Below are 14,077 nucleotides of genomic sequence, written 5' to 3'. Positions count from 1 at the left end.
GATCGAATCCCACATCGGGCTCCCGGTGCATGGAGCCTGCTTCTCCCTCTGCCTGTGTCTCTGCCTCTCTCTGTGTGTGACTATCATAAATAAATAAAAATTAAAAAAAAAAAAAGAGTAATTTCTTAGTTCTTCAGAGAACAACAGTAATCAGCATAGGTTTGCATCATTAAGAAAACTTCATAGAAAAAGAAGAACCTGAGTACAGTTTGGAAAAACAGATAAGCTTTGGTAGTAAATGACAGAGAGAAAATATACTGTTCTGGCTGGTGAAGAGGAAGAGTGGAATAGTCACACTCAGAAATATAGGAAATAAGATTAGAAAAGAAGAATCTTAGACCTTTAATCTTAAGATTCAAACTAAGAAGCTTGGATTTTATCCTGTATTCGCAAGGGAAATAAAACAGAATTTGAAAAATGAAACAATATAAACATAGTATCTTTAGGATTTTTAAACCTTTGATTAAGAAAAATTTCAAACATAAACAAAAATAGAATTGCATAATAAATTCCCAAAGACCTTCCAACCCTAAAATTTTAAATAAAAGCAAAGAGAGAAGCAGTAAGCAGAAAATGGTTAACATTAACAGGCTTAAGACTGCTATTCTTAAAAAGCCTTCAAACATTCTATCAGCTGGTATCTGCAAATGTATATGATAAACAGTTCCCTACACTAATACAGTGATTCATGATGCCTAGACTGTATAACGTGGTTTATGTACACTTGCATTCCCACCAGGAGTCTGGGATTTTAGTATGTGTTAAGCAGAGAGTGCCTATGTCATCAGCCTCTAATAAAAACCTTGAGCACTAAGCCTCTCATGAGCTTCCCTAGTAGGCAACACTTCATACATGTTGTCAATTTGATATTAGGATATCCTGTGTAACTCCACTGGGAGAGGACCCTTGGAAGGTTCTACCTGGTTATCTCTGGACTTGGACCATACATCTTTCCCTTTGTTGATTTTTCTTTGCATTATTTCACTATAATAAATCATAGCCATGAGTCCTCCCCAAAAAATCATGGAACCTGGAGATGGTCTTAGGGACTCCCAACACAAGTAGTCATTAAGTAAGACTATGACAAGCATCCCAACATGATGTGATAGGACCTAGACAAGGATGGTAGCAGTGAGTATGAAAAAGAGGGCAATCCTACAGAAAATGAAAAATGAATTAAAGGATTTAGTCAAGGATTTATTATGGGAGCAACAACAAGAAGAAAAAAATGTTTCCAAGGCTTCAAGTTCTATGCCTATTTTTATTCCTCAGAAGCCTTGTTGGTAGAGCACACTATATTTATAAGACAGATTTTTTTTTAAAGATTTCTTTTTATTTATTTATGATAGACAGAGAGAGAGAGAGAGAGAGAGAGGCAGAGACACAGGCAGAGGGAGAAGCAGGCTCCATGACAGGAACCCAACTTGGGACTCGATCCCGGGACTCCAGGATCGTACCCTGAGCCAAACGCAGGCGCGAAACCGCTGAGCCACCCAGGGATCCCCAAGACAGATTTTTTTTTATAAGACTGATGTATTAGCTTCAGAAGTACTTTCCTAGTAAACTATGATACCAAAGAAATATGCTAGCAGATATCTATCAAGAGTAACTCATACAGAAGTTCAACGTAAATATATAACTCCTGGTGAAAAACTAGTAGTTATATGCTATTCTAATATAGTAACTTTCAGAGAGTAATAAACTAATATTAAATCTAAGAACTCCAATTGTTTTTGTTTTTTTTTTTTAGATTTGAGAGAGAGAGAGAGAGAGAGAAAACACGCTTGGGGGGACGGGCAGAGAGAGAAAATTCTGAAGCACATGCCTCGCTGAGCACAGAGCCCAACTCAGGACTCAATCTCACTACCTGGAGATCATGACCTGAGCTGAAACCAAGAGTCAGCTAGCTGCTCAACTGAATGAGCCACCCATATGCCCCTAAAAAGTCCAAACGTTTTATACACACAGTCTAATGAGTCCTTAAAATCCTTTTATAATAAATAGGTTCTCTCATTCCATCTTTCAACACAAAATCAGGATCCTGAGAAAAACATTACTGCTTAGAAAATAAATGGTAAATCAATGACCCAGTCTTTGTACCAGTCTTTTGTAGACCCAGTCTACAAAAAAAAGTTGTACCACCTGTCTCTGCTTACTACACTTGGTTAAAGCCCAGCATTTCTCCACATTCTTACATAAGGTGAATACAGCAAAAGTAGAAATAGAGGGCAGCCCCGGTGGCTCAGCGGTTTAGTGCCGCCTTCAGCCCAGGGTGTGATCCTTGAGACCCAGATTCGAGTCCCACATCAGGCTCCCTGCATGGAGCCTGCTTCTCCCTCTGCCTGTGTCTCTAATAAACAAATAAAATCTTAAAAAAAAAAAAAAAAGTAGAAATAGATAAATGAATATCCATTCAAAACTCAAACATGGAAAAGGATTAATATGTATATTACTAATCATTAGGTTTAACAGTCAAAATAATCAAAAATTCTATGATCGTCTCTAAGATTAGAAGATATAAATATACATTTAAAAACAACTTAAAAAATTCAAAACAAGCAAAATTCAGAAAAAGGCAAGAGCTATATATAATGAAGTAATTTATTATATTATTCAATATATATTATTATATATTATAATTTATTATTATATTACTCTTTTCAGTAATTTAATAATTGCTTACCATTTGGCAACAGGAGGGTATAAAGAAACTCAGATTGATGCATCTCTTTATATTTATACAAACCACCCATATATAATTTATTGTTCTCCATCTATTGTAATCATTCTTTTTATCCCTTGGTAAAACCCAACGTGTATTCTCTAATCTATATTATCCTAACCTGATTATTGTAACCTATACTCTACCTTCACGGAGGAAAAAAAATCAATTAACAAGGCTAAAATAATTTAAAAAAAAAGTCAAAATATACACCTTTTGATCATAAAAACAAAATGAAAACTTCACTCAACACATATTAACTGCTCAGATATAGGTTGGCATAATACACAATGAGACGGTACCATGAATAAACTGGGTAGGTAATTCTATAAGAAATTAGGATGGACTGGATAGGGCCTGAAGGGACTCAAAAACAAAAAACAAAAGGCAAATCAGGTACAGACAATGTAAGTGGTAGACTCCATTTCTGTTCAAAAAGGAGTATGTAAGGGACACCAGGATGGCTCAGCAGTTAAGCTCTGCTTTCAGCTCAGGACATGACTCTGGAGATCAGGGATCGAGTCCCACACTGGGGTCCCTAAGGGGCGCCTGCTTCTCCCTCTGCCTGTGTCTCTGCCTCTCTCTCTCTGTCTCTCATGAATAAATAAATATTTTTTTAAAAAAAAGGAGTATGTAAAAGGGACAGAGCTTGGGTGGTTCAGTTAAGTGACGCTTGATTTCAGCTCAGTCATGATGTCAAGGTTGTGAGGTTGAGCCCCCTTTAGGCTCCATGCTTGGTGGGGTGTCTGAGATTCTCTCCCTCTCCCTCTGTTCCTCCTCCCTACACCATGCACTCTCTAAAATAAATAAGTCTTAAATAAAAAACAAGTCAATAAAAGGAAATATGTAATTTTGGATGTGTAATATATAAATTCTTATATAGACATATCTAGAAGGATGCACAAGAAGATAAAATAGGGTCTTCCTCTGTCACACTGAAGGTCTGGGTAAGAGGGAGACTTTTAATTGCAAAGAATTTCCAGCAGTGGTAATATGAAGATGTTGGGCAATTCCCATCCACAGGAAACAAAGATAAATCTGGACAAAATTACCAAAACCACCATTTCAAGGCAGTAGAAATCAACTAAAGGAAAACAAAAATTGAGAAGCATTTACTGCTGAAAGACTAAAAGAAGCCTGAATAAAAACCTTTCCCAGATAGGCAAGGACTGAAAGAATTCATTGCTTAGCAGACCCACACTACAAACAAAAGCAGTCCTCCAGGCTGAAAGAAAATGAACCCAAAAGGTAACATGGATCCCCCAAGAATTAAAGAAGAACATCAAAAATGAAAATTTGTAAGTAAATGTGTAAGCATACATGACTTTTTTCTTTTAATTTTTTTAAAAGGTGGCTTAAAGTAATAATTATTTTGCTGTGCTGCTGTATGTATACAACATGTAGATATAATGTATAACAATACACAAAAAGACAGTAGAAAATGAAGAGACACTTTCAAAATTGCTATATTCACCAGAATCAACATGAAGTAGGCTGTACATTGTCAATAAAACCATTTTTAAAAAGATGCATATTATAATTCTTAGAACCATTAAATACTAAAAAGTATACAGCCAAACAAAAAAATCTGGAGAAAGTAAGATGGTATTATGAAAAATATCTGTTTAACACCCAAAAAAAGGCTACAAAAAAGAGAGGAACAAAACACACAAGACATGTAAGATCACAAAATGACAGACATAGATCAATCATAACAATAATTATATTACATAAATGGACTAAATACTCTAATCAAAAGGCATCCCTCAGACTAGATTTTAATAAAGCAATTATATATTGCCTATAAAAGACACACTTTAGATTCTAAGATACAAAGAGCTTCATAGGGGATCCCTGGGTGGCTCCGCAGTTCAGTGCCGTCTTCAACCCAGGGCGTGATCCTGGAGTCCCGGGGATTGAGTCCCACATCGGGCTCCCTGCATGGAGCCTGCTTCTCCCTCTGCCTGTGTCTCTGCCTCTCTCTATCTCTCTGTGTCTCTCATGAATAAATTAATTAATTAATTAATTTTTAAAAAAAAGAGCTTCATAGTAAAAAGAATGGGAAAAGATATACCTTACAAACAGTAACCTTAAGAGAATTGGAGTGGCTATATTTTTAGCTGTACATCCTATAACACTATGTAGCCGCCTTTTTTTTCTTTTTTTTTTAACCATGTGTAACTCTTTTAATAGGAAATAAAACTCTGAATCACTGCCAATTATAGAGGGAAAGAAAAAGTGAAAAGGATCAAAATAATGAGAAAAAGAAATGAATGATTATTTTTTTTTTTTTTATGAATGATTATCTTAAGTCAGCTCTGTATACAGGGGTCATCCCCAAAGTTACAGGATTTCATGTTTAAACATACCTGAAAACCTACCTGCTCAGATATTGAAGGAAACTTAATTTGAGACCTATCAATGAAATGTAATTTTTTTAAATTCTTAAATCATCTTCTAGATTCTCAAACAGAAAGAGCTAGGTAAAATTCTTTTATCTGGAGTCAAAGTTTTAAACTAATTAAATTGGTTTTATAATGCAAAGTTAAATTCTTAAAGGTACCTTGTATTGTTTTTAAAACAGCAGATCATTTATAACGTCCAAATCCTACATATTTAATATATTAAATGAATATAAACCCTCAAGATTATAGAGAAAGGTAGCTTCTACTGTGCAAAAGGTAAATCAACTTGGGGTAAGTGTGAATTACTACTATCTGCTCTGCACCTCTTCTTCTGGCAGCATCTTTCTCCGACCATCCTTTACGGGAAATCCACTTCCAAAGTCTTTTGAGGAGATATCAGCTCCATACTCTACAATAACATCTTCTTCAATGCTGCTCACCAGCCGCCAGAATTCCTTTTCTACCAGTTCTGTAGGAACCATCTACACAGGGAAAACAAAGATTACAGATTACTAACTCACTATAACCATAACCTTCTAAAACATAATATGCAGGTAAAGTGAACATAAACTCATGATAAAGTGAAAAAAATCTTATTTTCCAGAACTGAAAAGACCAGGGTCCTAGGTTTTTTCACCGAGGATAGGGAAAAGCTAAAGACAAATGAGATGGTCAGAAAAAACATAATAAACTTTCACTGCCTTTTTCTGTAAGCTAATTCCCAGTTAAGAACTATAAAGATGACCCAGGACATCAAGGAGGAAAAAGAAAATGCAAAAATCAAGGCTGAATTTTAATAGCTTTGGTAAACTTTTTGGATAAGGATTTTAAAAAAGCCCAAGATCCTCTAGGAAAAGAAGCAAACTTCATATTACAAATAACTAAACAGAAAGCAACTGTCACATACTTCATGCTTTTCTATAAAAGATTACTCACAGAAGCCTAATAAACAATTCAAAGATCAAAGAAGATTTTTCAAAAACGAGTACACTGCCACATTAGCGAGTGAAAGAAACAGATGCCAGGCCCCTTACCTTTAGATTTAATATTCTATCATCTTTTTCATGCTGTTTCCCAAAAAATGATGAAAGCGAACCAAAAGCTTTAGACTCAAATAAATCTTCATACCTCCCCAAATGGACCTAAAACACAGATACTCACATGAACTGGCATATTGAAATAATCAGACTTAAAATTATCTGCCATCTCTCCAAAGCTCTGAAGTGTATACTCTCGTACAGCTTGTTCAAATCCAAAGGCCTCTCGAGGTTTATTACATTCCTAAGAACAAGAAATACCCAAGATTAACTCACTGAAAATGAACTGAACAAAATATTAAGGCTCACAGGCATTACCTTCTTTGACCATTTCTCTAAGTGAAGCAAATCCAATCAACCTTACACAGCAAAACAAGTGTTAATCACTTGCAATGTACAATCAGGAAATAATGTGCTAGAACCTCAGCTGCATTTTCAGAGCCTTCCAGTAGGAGGGTGGTAACAAGACAGCTTCAGAACCTAAGACTGGCATTTAAGCTCTGACACCAAGACAAACACCTGCAGAGCTACCAACATGCAATCAAGCCCAGGGATGCCTACGATTCTGAGTTTCTCAGTGGATGTAGCTAAGGACAAAATAAATGTTCATGGATGAAGGAAAGATAATGGATAGAGAGACACCAATGTATTCCAAGAATATTTAATTATAGGAATGGATGTTTCACACCATCAATCACCCTGACCAGTATCTTAACACAAACTAGCAGAGTAGAACTGCTTCTGAATCATCTAACCTTGAGAATAATAACTGAAACCTTTGAATACACCTAGACACAGTCCAGCCAACTCCTTCCCTTCCACATTCTATCACAATATTTTGTTAAAAAAAGTAAACAGATTAGATATTTCAGGACACTAATCTTTCAGTAAGAATAATTCAGTATAATTGGGATGCCTGGGTGGCTCAGTGCTTGAGCACAAAGGCTTGAGCCTTTGGCTCAGGGTGTGATCCAAGTCCCTTATCGGGCTCCCTGAGAGGAGCCTGCTTCTCCCTCTGCCTGTGTGTCTGCCTCTCTCTCTCAGTGTCTCTCATGAATAAATAAATAAAATATTTAAAAATAAATAATTTTTTTTAAATTCAGTATAATTAACTAAAAATTTAAATAAGCGAACAGATATCATTAGTTTACCTGGTAATGTGAAAACCGGATGCATAAATCCTAAGTTCCAGACTTTCATGTCTGATTTTTACATTTTTATAATTAAAAAAAAAAAACCTACAGTCCTCTTCATTTTTATTATTTTCCAGGAATAAGAATGTTCTGAACAAAATTATCATTCATCTACAACAATTAACAGAATTATCTAACCAACAGTCAGAAAACAAATTTTTGAAAGGTAAGCTGCCACAATACAATTATATTTTCATTCAATATTGCTCTTAAAGAAATCCTAGAGATTTTAAACACTGAAGAACAAAGTGAGGGCTTTTGAGAATGAGTAATCTTATACACACACACAGAGTAATTACATACACAGAGTAATCTGTGTGTGTAAGTGTGCATCATTGCTGCTAATTAAAGACAAGATTTGTAAAAGTTAGGCTTGTACCTCAGCAACACACTTAGGACATCTCCAATCTCCTTTGGGCACATCAGGTAGTGGGGGAATTAAACAAAATGTATGATAGCTGTCATCACATCCATCGCACAAAAGCAATTTATCTTCATTATTTCCCCGACCACAAAACATACAAACATAGAGATCAACCTGTTAGAAAACAAACAAAATAAAATAAAAGTCTATTTTCTATAATAAGTAACTTAAATTTTTACCAGGAACTCCTTAATTGAAGCAAACAAAATAATGGATGCTGAAGAGTACACATAACTTAAATCCTGAATATTTTTTAAATGAATTTAAACTCCTTTTCATAAAACTTCCTCAATTTCCTCAATGCTTCTACAGGCAAGTTAATAAAAGTGTATCAAGTTATCAGAATAAAGACCACAAATCCAGGTTACTTGAAAGTCAACTTATATAAATAAAATTTACCATGTCATCCTTCCTATACACAACACTCTTTGGAAGAGCATGAATACTGAACATGGTCTACAATACAGCTCAAGAATTTACAGATTCATATTCATTCTCTCACTCACAAGGTATTATGTGAGTATGACTTAGGGGAAGAATCAATGTAAACAGAGCAAGGTTCACATTACATAAACAAGAGCTGCAATTTTAGATTTACCATCTAGTCTTCTAACCAAATGAACTAAACGGCATACCAATATATAGCAAGATAAAAAGTGCAAAACTAAAAAAAAAAATCCTTTCCCTCCTGACACATCTCAGAACACTTACAAAGTTAACAGAGAGAGTTCCTTTCCGTTGTCTCATTTGCATGTTAAATGCGTCTGACCTGTTGGTAACTTTTCGTCTTCGGGAGACCTCATCTTGAAATAAAAATAGTTATATAATAATAGTAAAAACTAATGTTGAGAGCCTACTATGGACCAGACACTATTTAAAATAATTTAAATTAAATCTCAAAACACTATGAGGTAGATATGCTATTATCCCCATTGAAGATAAAGAATCTAATATAGAGAGAAGTTAGGTAACTTGCCCAAAATCACACAGCCAGTCAGTGGCAGATTTGGGTATCTAATCCAGGCAATCACGCTCCAGAGAGCTTCACTACTAATTCTATACTGCTTGGATGTAGTACTTATAAGTGACAAATTTGAGACTAGTTTTAAGATCACTGCCAGCCAATGCAGTAAGTACAAGTATGAAAAAGATAATTAAAGCACTTAATTCTTAAAAGGGTGATAAGAAATATAATGTATTTAGTAGGTCCTATCACACTGAATGTTTTTAGAGTGATGGGACACTATCATCTGACCCTCCAGAGTTCTCATCCACAATCTGAACTGTGACTTAATTTCTCTTATCACAAAATGAGTAATAATTAATACAACTTGTGATTACAGCATTTCATTAAATTCATATATATTAAAAACAAATCCAACACAATCATTGTTAAACTAAGTTTTAAAACTGACACATATGTAGAGAGAATCGTGGAACTTCATCTTTGCATTTGCAATTTTACTCATGAAAAGTTTCAAACATATTAAACTGAAAGTACAAGGCTTTCTTCAAGCAGTTTATTTAGAAGTGGCATAATATACCTAAGCAATTATGGAAAAATAACAAAACCAGAATTAGAATTTAAGTCAGAAGCTCTCCACAGTACATTTTGGTATTAAATGTTGGAGAATCCTGTCTGTGAATTTAAAAGTTTAAGCTTTGAAAATAAATAAATAAATGAATGAATGAATGAATTAATAAATAAATAAATAAATAAATAAATAAATAAATAGTTTAAGCTTTGGATCACCAAGTGAGGATGGTTCATTTCACCATCCTCTCATAAACTAGCCTTTAGAAAACTATAAATTTCTGTGTCACATGTTAGACATGGAAAAGGAAAATTTCTCTCTTCCAAATATTATAAAAATTCAATAATTCAAAAATTCAATAATATGCTTCCCCAAACCTTAAATTTAAGATTATCTACCATAAAAGGTAATCTGCCTAGGAACCACATTGCAAGTTTACACTCATAAGAAAATCCCAAGGCCGACTGCAATTCAAATATTATTTGAATCTTATCAGAACCATTTGGCTGTACCTTATTTCTTTTCATGACTGAATAACAGATTTTACCTTCTTTATCTTTTGCTCCCATTGCTAGGCCCACGACCTTAGGCCCAGCCCCAAAAATTCGAAGTTTCTTCAGTTCCGTGTTCCTGTTCACTTCTCCAGATTCTGACTAAAAATAAATAAATAAATAAACAAGACTCACATTATCTAATCATTCTGATGCATGTATTTATTTTCTTACCCGAGAAAAGTTTCAAGATCCTCTTCAAAATGAAGAAAAAATTATTTGATTTCTTCTCTCTAAATCCACTCACTGTCTCATTACAATAGTTGAACAGTCATCCAAGCACTATGCAACACCCAGCTTCCTTTCCACAGAAGAAAATCTTTATTAAAAGCACAGTTGTCAATTAGGTTCTGTCCAGAGACAAATACCACTGGTAATAATCAGTATAATATTGGTAATAGAAATCCTCACTTCTAACTTGCTAATGAACACCCACTTTGATCAGAAGGCAATATGCCCATCTCATGAGACAAATAATGATTATCCTAAGCCAAGCATGCCACTTCTTTTTGCTGGGGATGACCTAGCTAGGGGTAGAAATGTTATCCTGGTTTAGCCAATGAGACATGGAGAACATCTACTAAAGGCCTCTGGGAAGGATTTTCAACCTTCTAATAAAAGAGAAAGCTTCTCAAAAAGTAATAAGCCTTTTGCTTCAACTTTCTTTCCTACTGTTAGGAGATTCAGCCTGGTAAAAACCTGGTGCTAGACTGTGTAGCAGCCACACTGCAATTAGGAAGAGATACATTATCCACACACTGAAGAAAGCAAGGCAGAAAGAAAGAAAGCTCCTGGGCCCTTCATGGCAATGTGCAGTTGCCGAATCAATCCTAGAACTACCTATTTCTGGAAATCTTACATGGAAAATGTGTCCTTACATGAAAATTGTGTTGTTAATGTTAAAGCTGATATCATTTGGCACTCTAGTACTTAAAGATGGGACCATCCTGATAGATGCAAGTGTTACATCGTGAATTCAGATGGATCATACACTCTGAATGTACACTAAGTAAATAACCAAAACTTATTAAAAATATACTCAATAAGAATAAAAAGAAACCAAGATAAAATATAAGCTTTATAAACCTATGGCTATATAAGAACCAAACAAACTAAAAAAATCAAAAAATAAATTAAAAAATTAAAAAAAGAAGAACCAAACAACCAAAATGGCATTTTTAGGTATATACTTAAACTTTAGTAGACTGATTTCATTATTCTAATTAACCTCTACAGTTAATCCAATGATAAACATGACACTATACATTCTTCATCACAGTGCATAGCAAATAAGAAAACCTCACATACACTGAGTAGATACTTTGTATTATATAAAAGTATTTTAATCAATTTATCAATCTTACAGCAACCTTGTCAGCCGGGCAATAAAGTTCCAAAAAATAAAAAAAAAAAAAAAAAAAAAAAGTTCCAAAAAATAGAAATAATAAAACAACATTATCTGATCTTAATGGAATAAAAACCAGAAATAACAAAATAAAAAAAATCAGGGCATCTGGGTGGCTCAGGTGGCTAACCAGTTGCCTTTAGCTCAGGTCATGATTCCAGAGTTCTGAGATCAAGCCCCTGGCAGGCTCCCCACTCATTGTGGAGCTTGCTTCTCCCTCTCCCTCTGCCACTGCCCCCTGCTTGTGCTTGCACATGCATACTACTCTCTGTCTCTCTGTCAAATAAATAAATCTTTAAAAAAATAAGTAAAAAATAAAGACTTGTTAGAAATCTTTAACTTCCTATTAAAAATGATAACAAAAAATTTTGTAAGTCAGAATCTCAGGAATAAGATAAAGCAGTGATCACGGGAAATGTTATAGTCTTAAAAGTATCAGGACAGAAAGAACAGAAATAAATGAATTAAGTTTCTAACTCAAAAAGCTAGGAAAAGACTACAACATGAACGACAAGAACTATGAGATGCTAGATTAGAACTGGAATTATCAGTCCAGTTCTGAAAATATAAACTCATAATGTTTTAAATTTTATTTCGCAGACCTAACCACTAAAAGGGCCTACAAAAGCAATGGTATCCCATCAGAAACAAGCACACCTTGTGCTCAGATCTTGGTTTCTAAATATTACTTCACACTAAAATGAACCAGAAATGGCTGATGCCAGCTCTAAAGCAAGGCAAGAAGACAGTGAGCCTTTTTGTGCTAAGTAAGTGCTCAGCTTGAAAGAGTTCCCATTAGCCATATTAGGAACACCAAGATTATCGAAAAGGAGTAAGAGATGGTAGGGGATCCCTGGGTGGCTCAGCGGTTTAGCGCCTGCCTTTGGCCCAGGGCATGATCCTGGAGACCCAGGATCAAGTCCCCTGTCAGGCTTCCTGCATGGAGCCTGCTTCTCCCTCTGCCTGGGTCTCTGTCTCTCTCTCTCTCTCTGTCTCTCATGAATAAATAAATAATAAAAATCTTTAAAAAAAGAAAGCGTGGGAGAATAGTTCTCCTTTTAAGAAAAATGCTGGGACGCCCTTCGGCTCAGGGTGTGATCCCAGGATTGAGTCTCACTCTGGGCTCCCTGCATGGAGCCTGCTTCTCCCTCTGCCTGTGTGTCTCTGCCTCTGTGTGTGTCTCTCATGAATAAATAAATAAAATCTTAAAAAAAGAAAGGAAAGAAAGAAAGAAAGAAAGAAAGAAAGAAAGAAAGAAAGAAAGAAAGAAAGAAAGAAAAATGCTAACAAATGTAGAAAATGACAGAGCTAGAAAATCACTTGGTTTGTAACCACCAACATAACAACTAATTCAGGTAAGGATCAGCAATGAATGTGAAAACCGCTGGGTAAAACATAACTGAAAGACAGGTTATTCACACTGTCTTATAGTTTACTCTGATTACTTTTATTAAAAAGAGAATAAGTATATTGGAAAAATCTGGCTCAAACTTAGTGTTACCAATAATGAAACATACTGGCATTAAGGGCTTCATTCCAATGTATAACCCTTCATACAGACAAACTGATCCCAGCTGTCAAAAAGCTAATTAGTGAGGTCAGAGATGAAAAAACAATCATAGCAGGGTGCCTGGGTGGCTCAGTAGGTTAAGTGTCCAACTCTTGACTTCAGTCAGGTCATAATCTCAGGGTTGTGAGATCGACACCTGCATCAGACTCTGCTGCTTGAGATTCCCTCTCCCTCTTCCCTTCCCCATGCCACTTCCATGCACTCTCTCTCTAAAATAAAATCTTAAAAAAAAGAAGAAAACAATCACAGCAGAGTAAAGCAAGTGATGTGATATGATAGAGATAATAAAAGGGAGCAGGATAACTTTCATAACTTCTGTTTCTTGTTTAAGAGACTATTGGATAGCTGTGCTTGTCATGGACACTAAGCTAGAAAATAACAAAAGAAAAACAGATTTAGAGAAGATGATAATGTTTGAGATATACTGAATTCAGCATACCTGCTGTGGCCACCAATGGCCACCAATATGCATACACATGTATACATATACTACATGCACACACACACATGCCTGGTAAACAGAAAAGAAACATGGGCATCTATGAGACATATTTAGGAATCTTGAGTGTACAGGTAGTTAACTAAAATCACAGGGTAGATGAAATAGCTAGAGAGAGTAAAGAGAGGAAACGACTAAAAATACCATGTAAAAGACAATTAGAAAAGAGAACAAAGATGACTGAGGAGAGGTCAAAGAGTGAAGAGGATAACCAGGAAAGAGGCAATACAGAAGCCAAAGAAAAATCAAGCTTGGGGGATCCCTGGGTGGCTCAGCGGTTTGGCGCCTGCCTTTAGCCCGGGGCACGACCCTGGGGTCTCAAGATCGAGTCCTGCGTCCGGCTCCTGGCGTGGAGCCTGCTTCTCCTGTGTCTCTGCCTCTCTCTATGTCTATCATGAATAAATAAATAAAATCTTAAAAAAAAAAAAAGAAAGAAAAATCAAGCTTACTGAATTTCAAGGAGAGTAATCAACAACCATATCATATGTATACATGACCAGAAATGATGAAGGCTAAGAAATAAAAAAAGGTCCTCAGCTTTTGACAATTAACTCAGTGGTAACTTGGGTGGTGTTTCAATAAAATGATCTAGTTCAACGTCAGATTACAGAGTAAGGAAGCTAGATACTGAAGAAATTGAGACAACATAAACTCTTTTTCCAGGAACTTCATGAAAAGAGGCAAGCAGTAAGGCATCATCTAGGAAGAGAGTTTTTAAGATGAGACTTTCAACATG

The 14,077-nt window shown here is 35.4% G+C and overlaps 1 protein-coding gene across 1 annotated transcript in view; it reads right to left on the bottom strand.

The window, feature by feature from the left end:
- The window catches only part of KDM5A (lysine demethylase 5A), a 96,467-nt gene that overhangs the window by 65,325 nt on the left and 17,065 nt on the right, over window positions 1-14,077 (bottom strand). The window contains exons 6-10 of the mRNA XM_041735559.1: window positions 9,864-9,969; window positions 8,493-8,584; window positions 7,737-7,895; window positions 6,289-6,408; window positions 5,451-5,609 (exon numbers count right to left, since the gene is read on the bottom strand). Of these exons, the coding sequence (XP_041591493.1) occupies window positions 5,451-5,609; window positions 6,289-6,408; window positions 7,737-7,895; window positions 8,493-8,584; window positions 9,864-9,969 (636 nt within the window). The remainder of the gene's footprint in view (window positions 1-5,450; window positions 5,610-6,288; window positions 6,409-7,736; window positions 7,896-8,492; window positions 8,585-9,863; window positions 9,970-14,077) is intronic.

Source organism: Vulpes lagopus, chromosome 21, assembly GCF_018345385.1.
Source record: "Vulpes lagopus strain Blue_001 chromosome 21, ASM1834538v1, whole genome shotgun sequence".
Taxonomy (NCBI): Eukaryota; Metazoa; Chordata; class Mammalia; order Carnivora; family Canidae; genus Vulpes; species Vulpes lagopus.
Note: the sequence above shows the minus strand (reverse complement) of the source record. Positions and strands in the feature narration are given on the sequence as shown.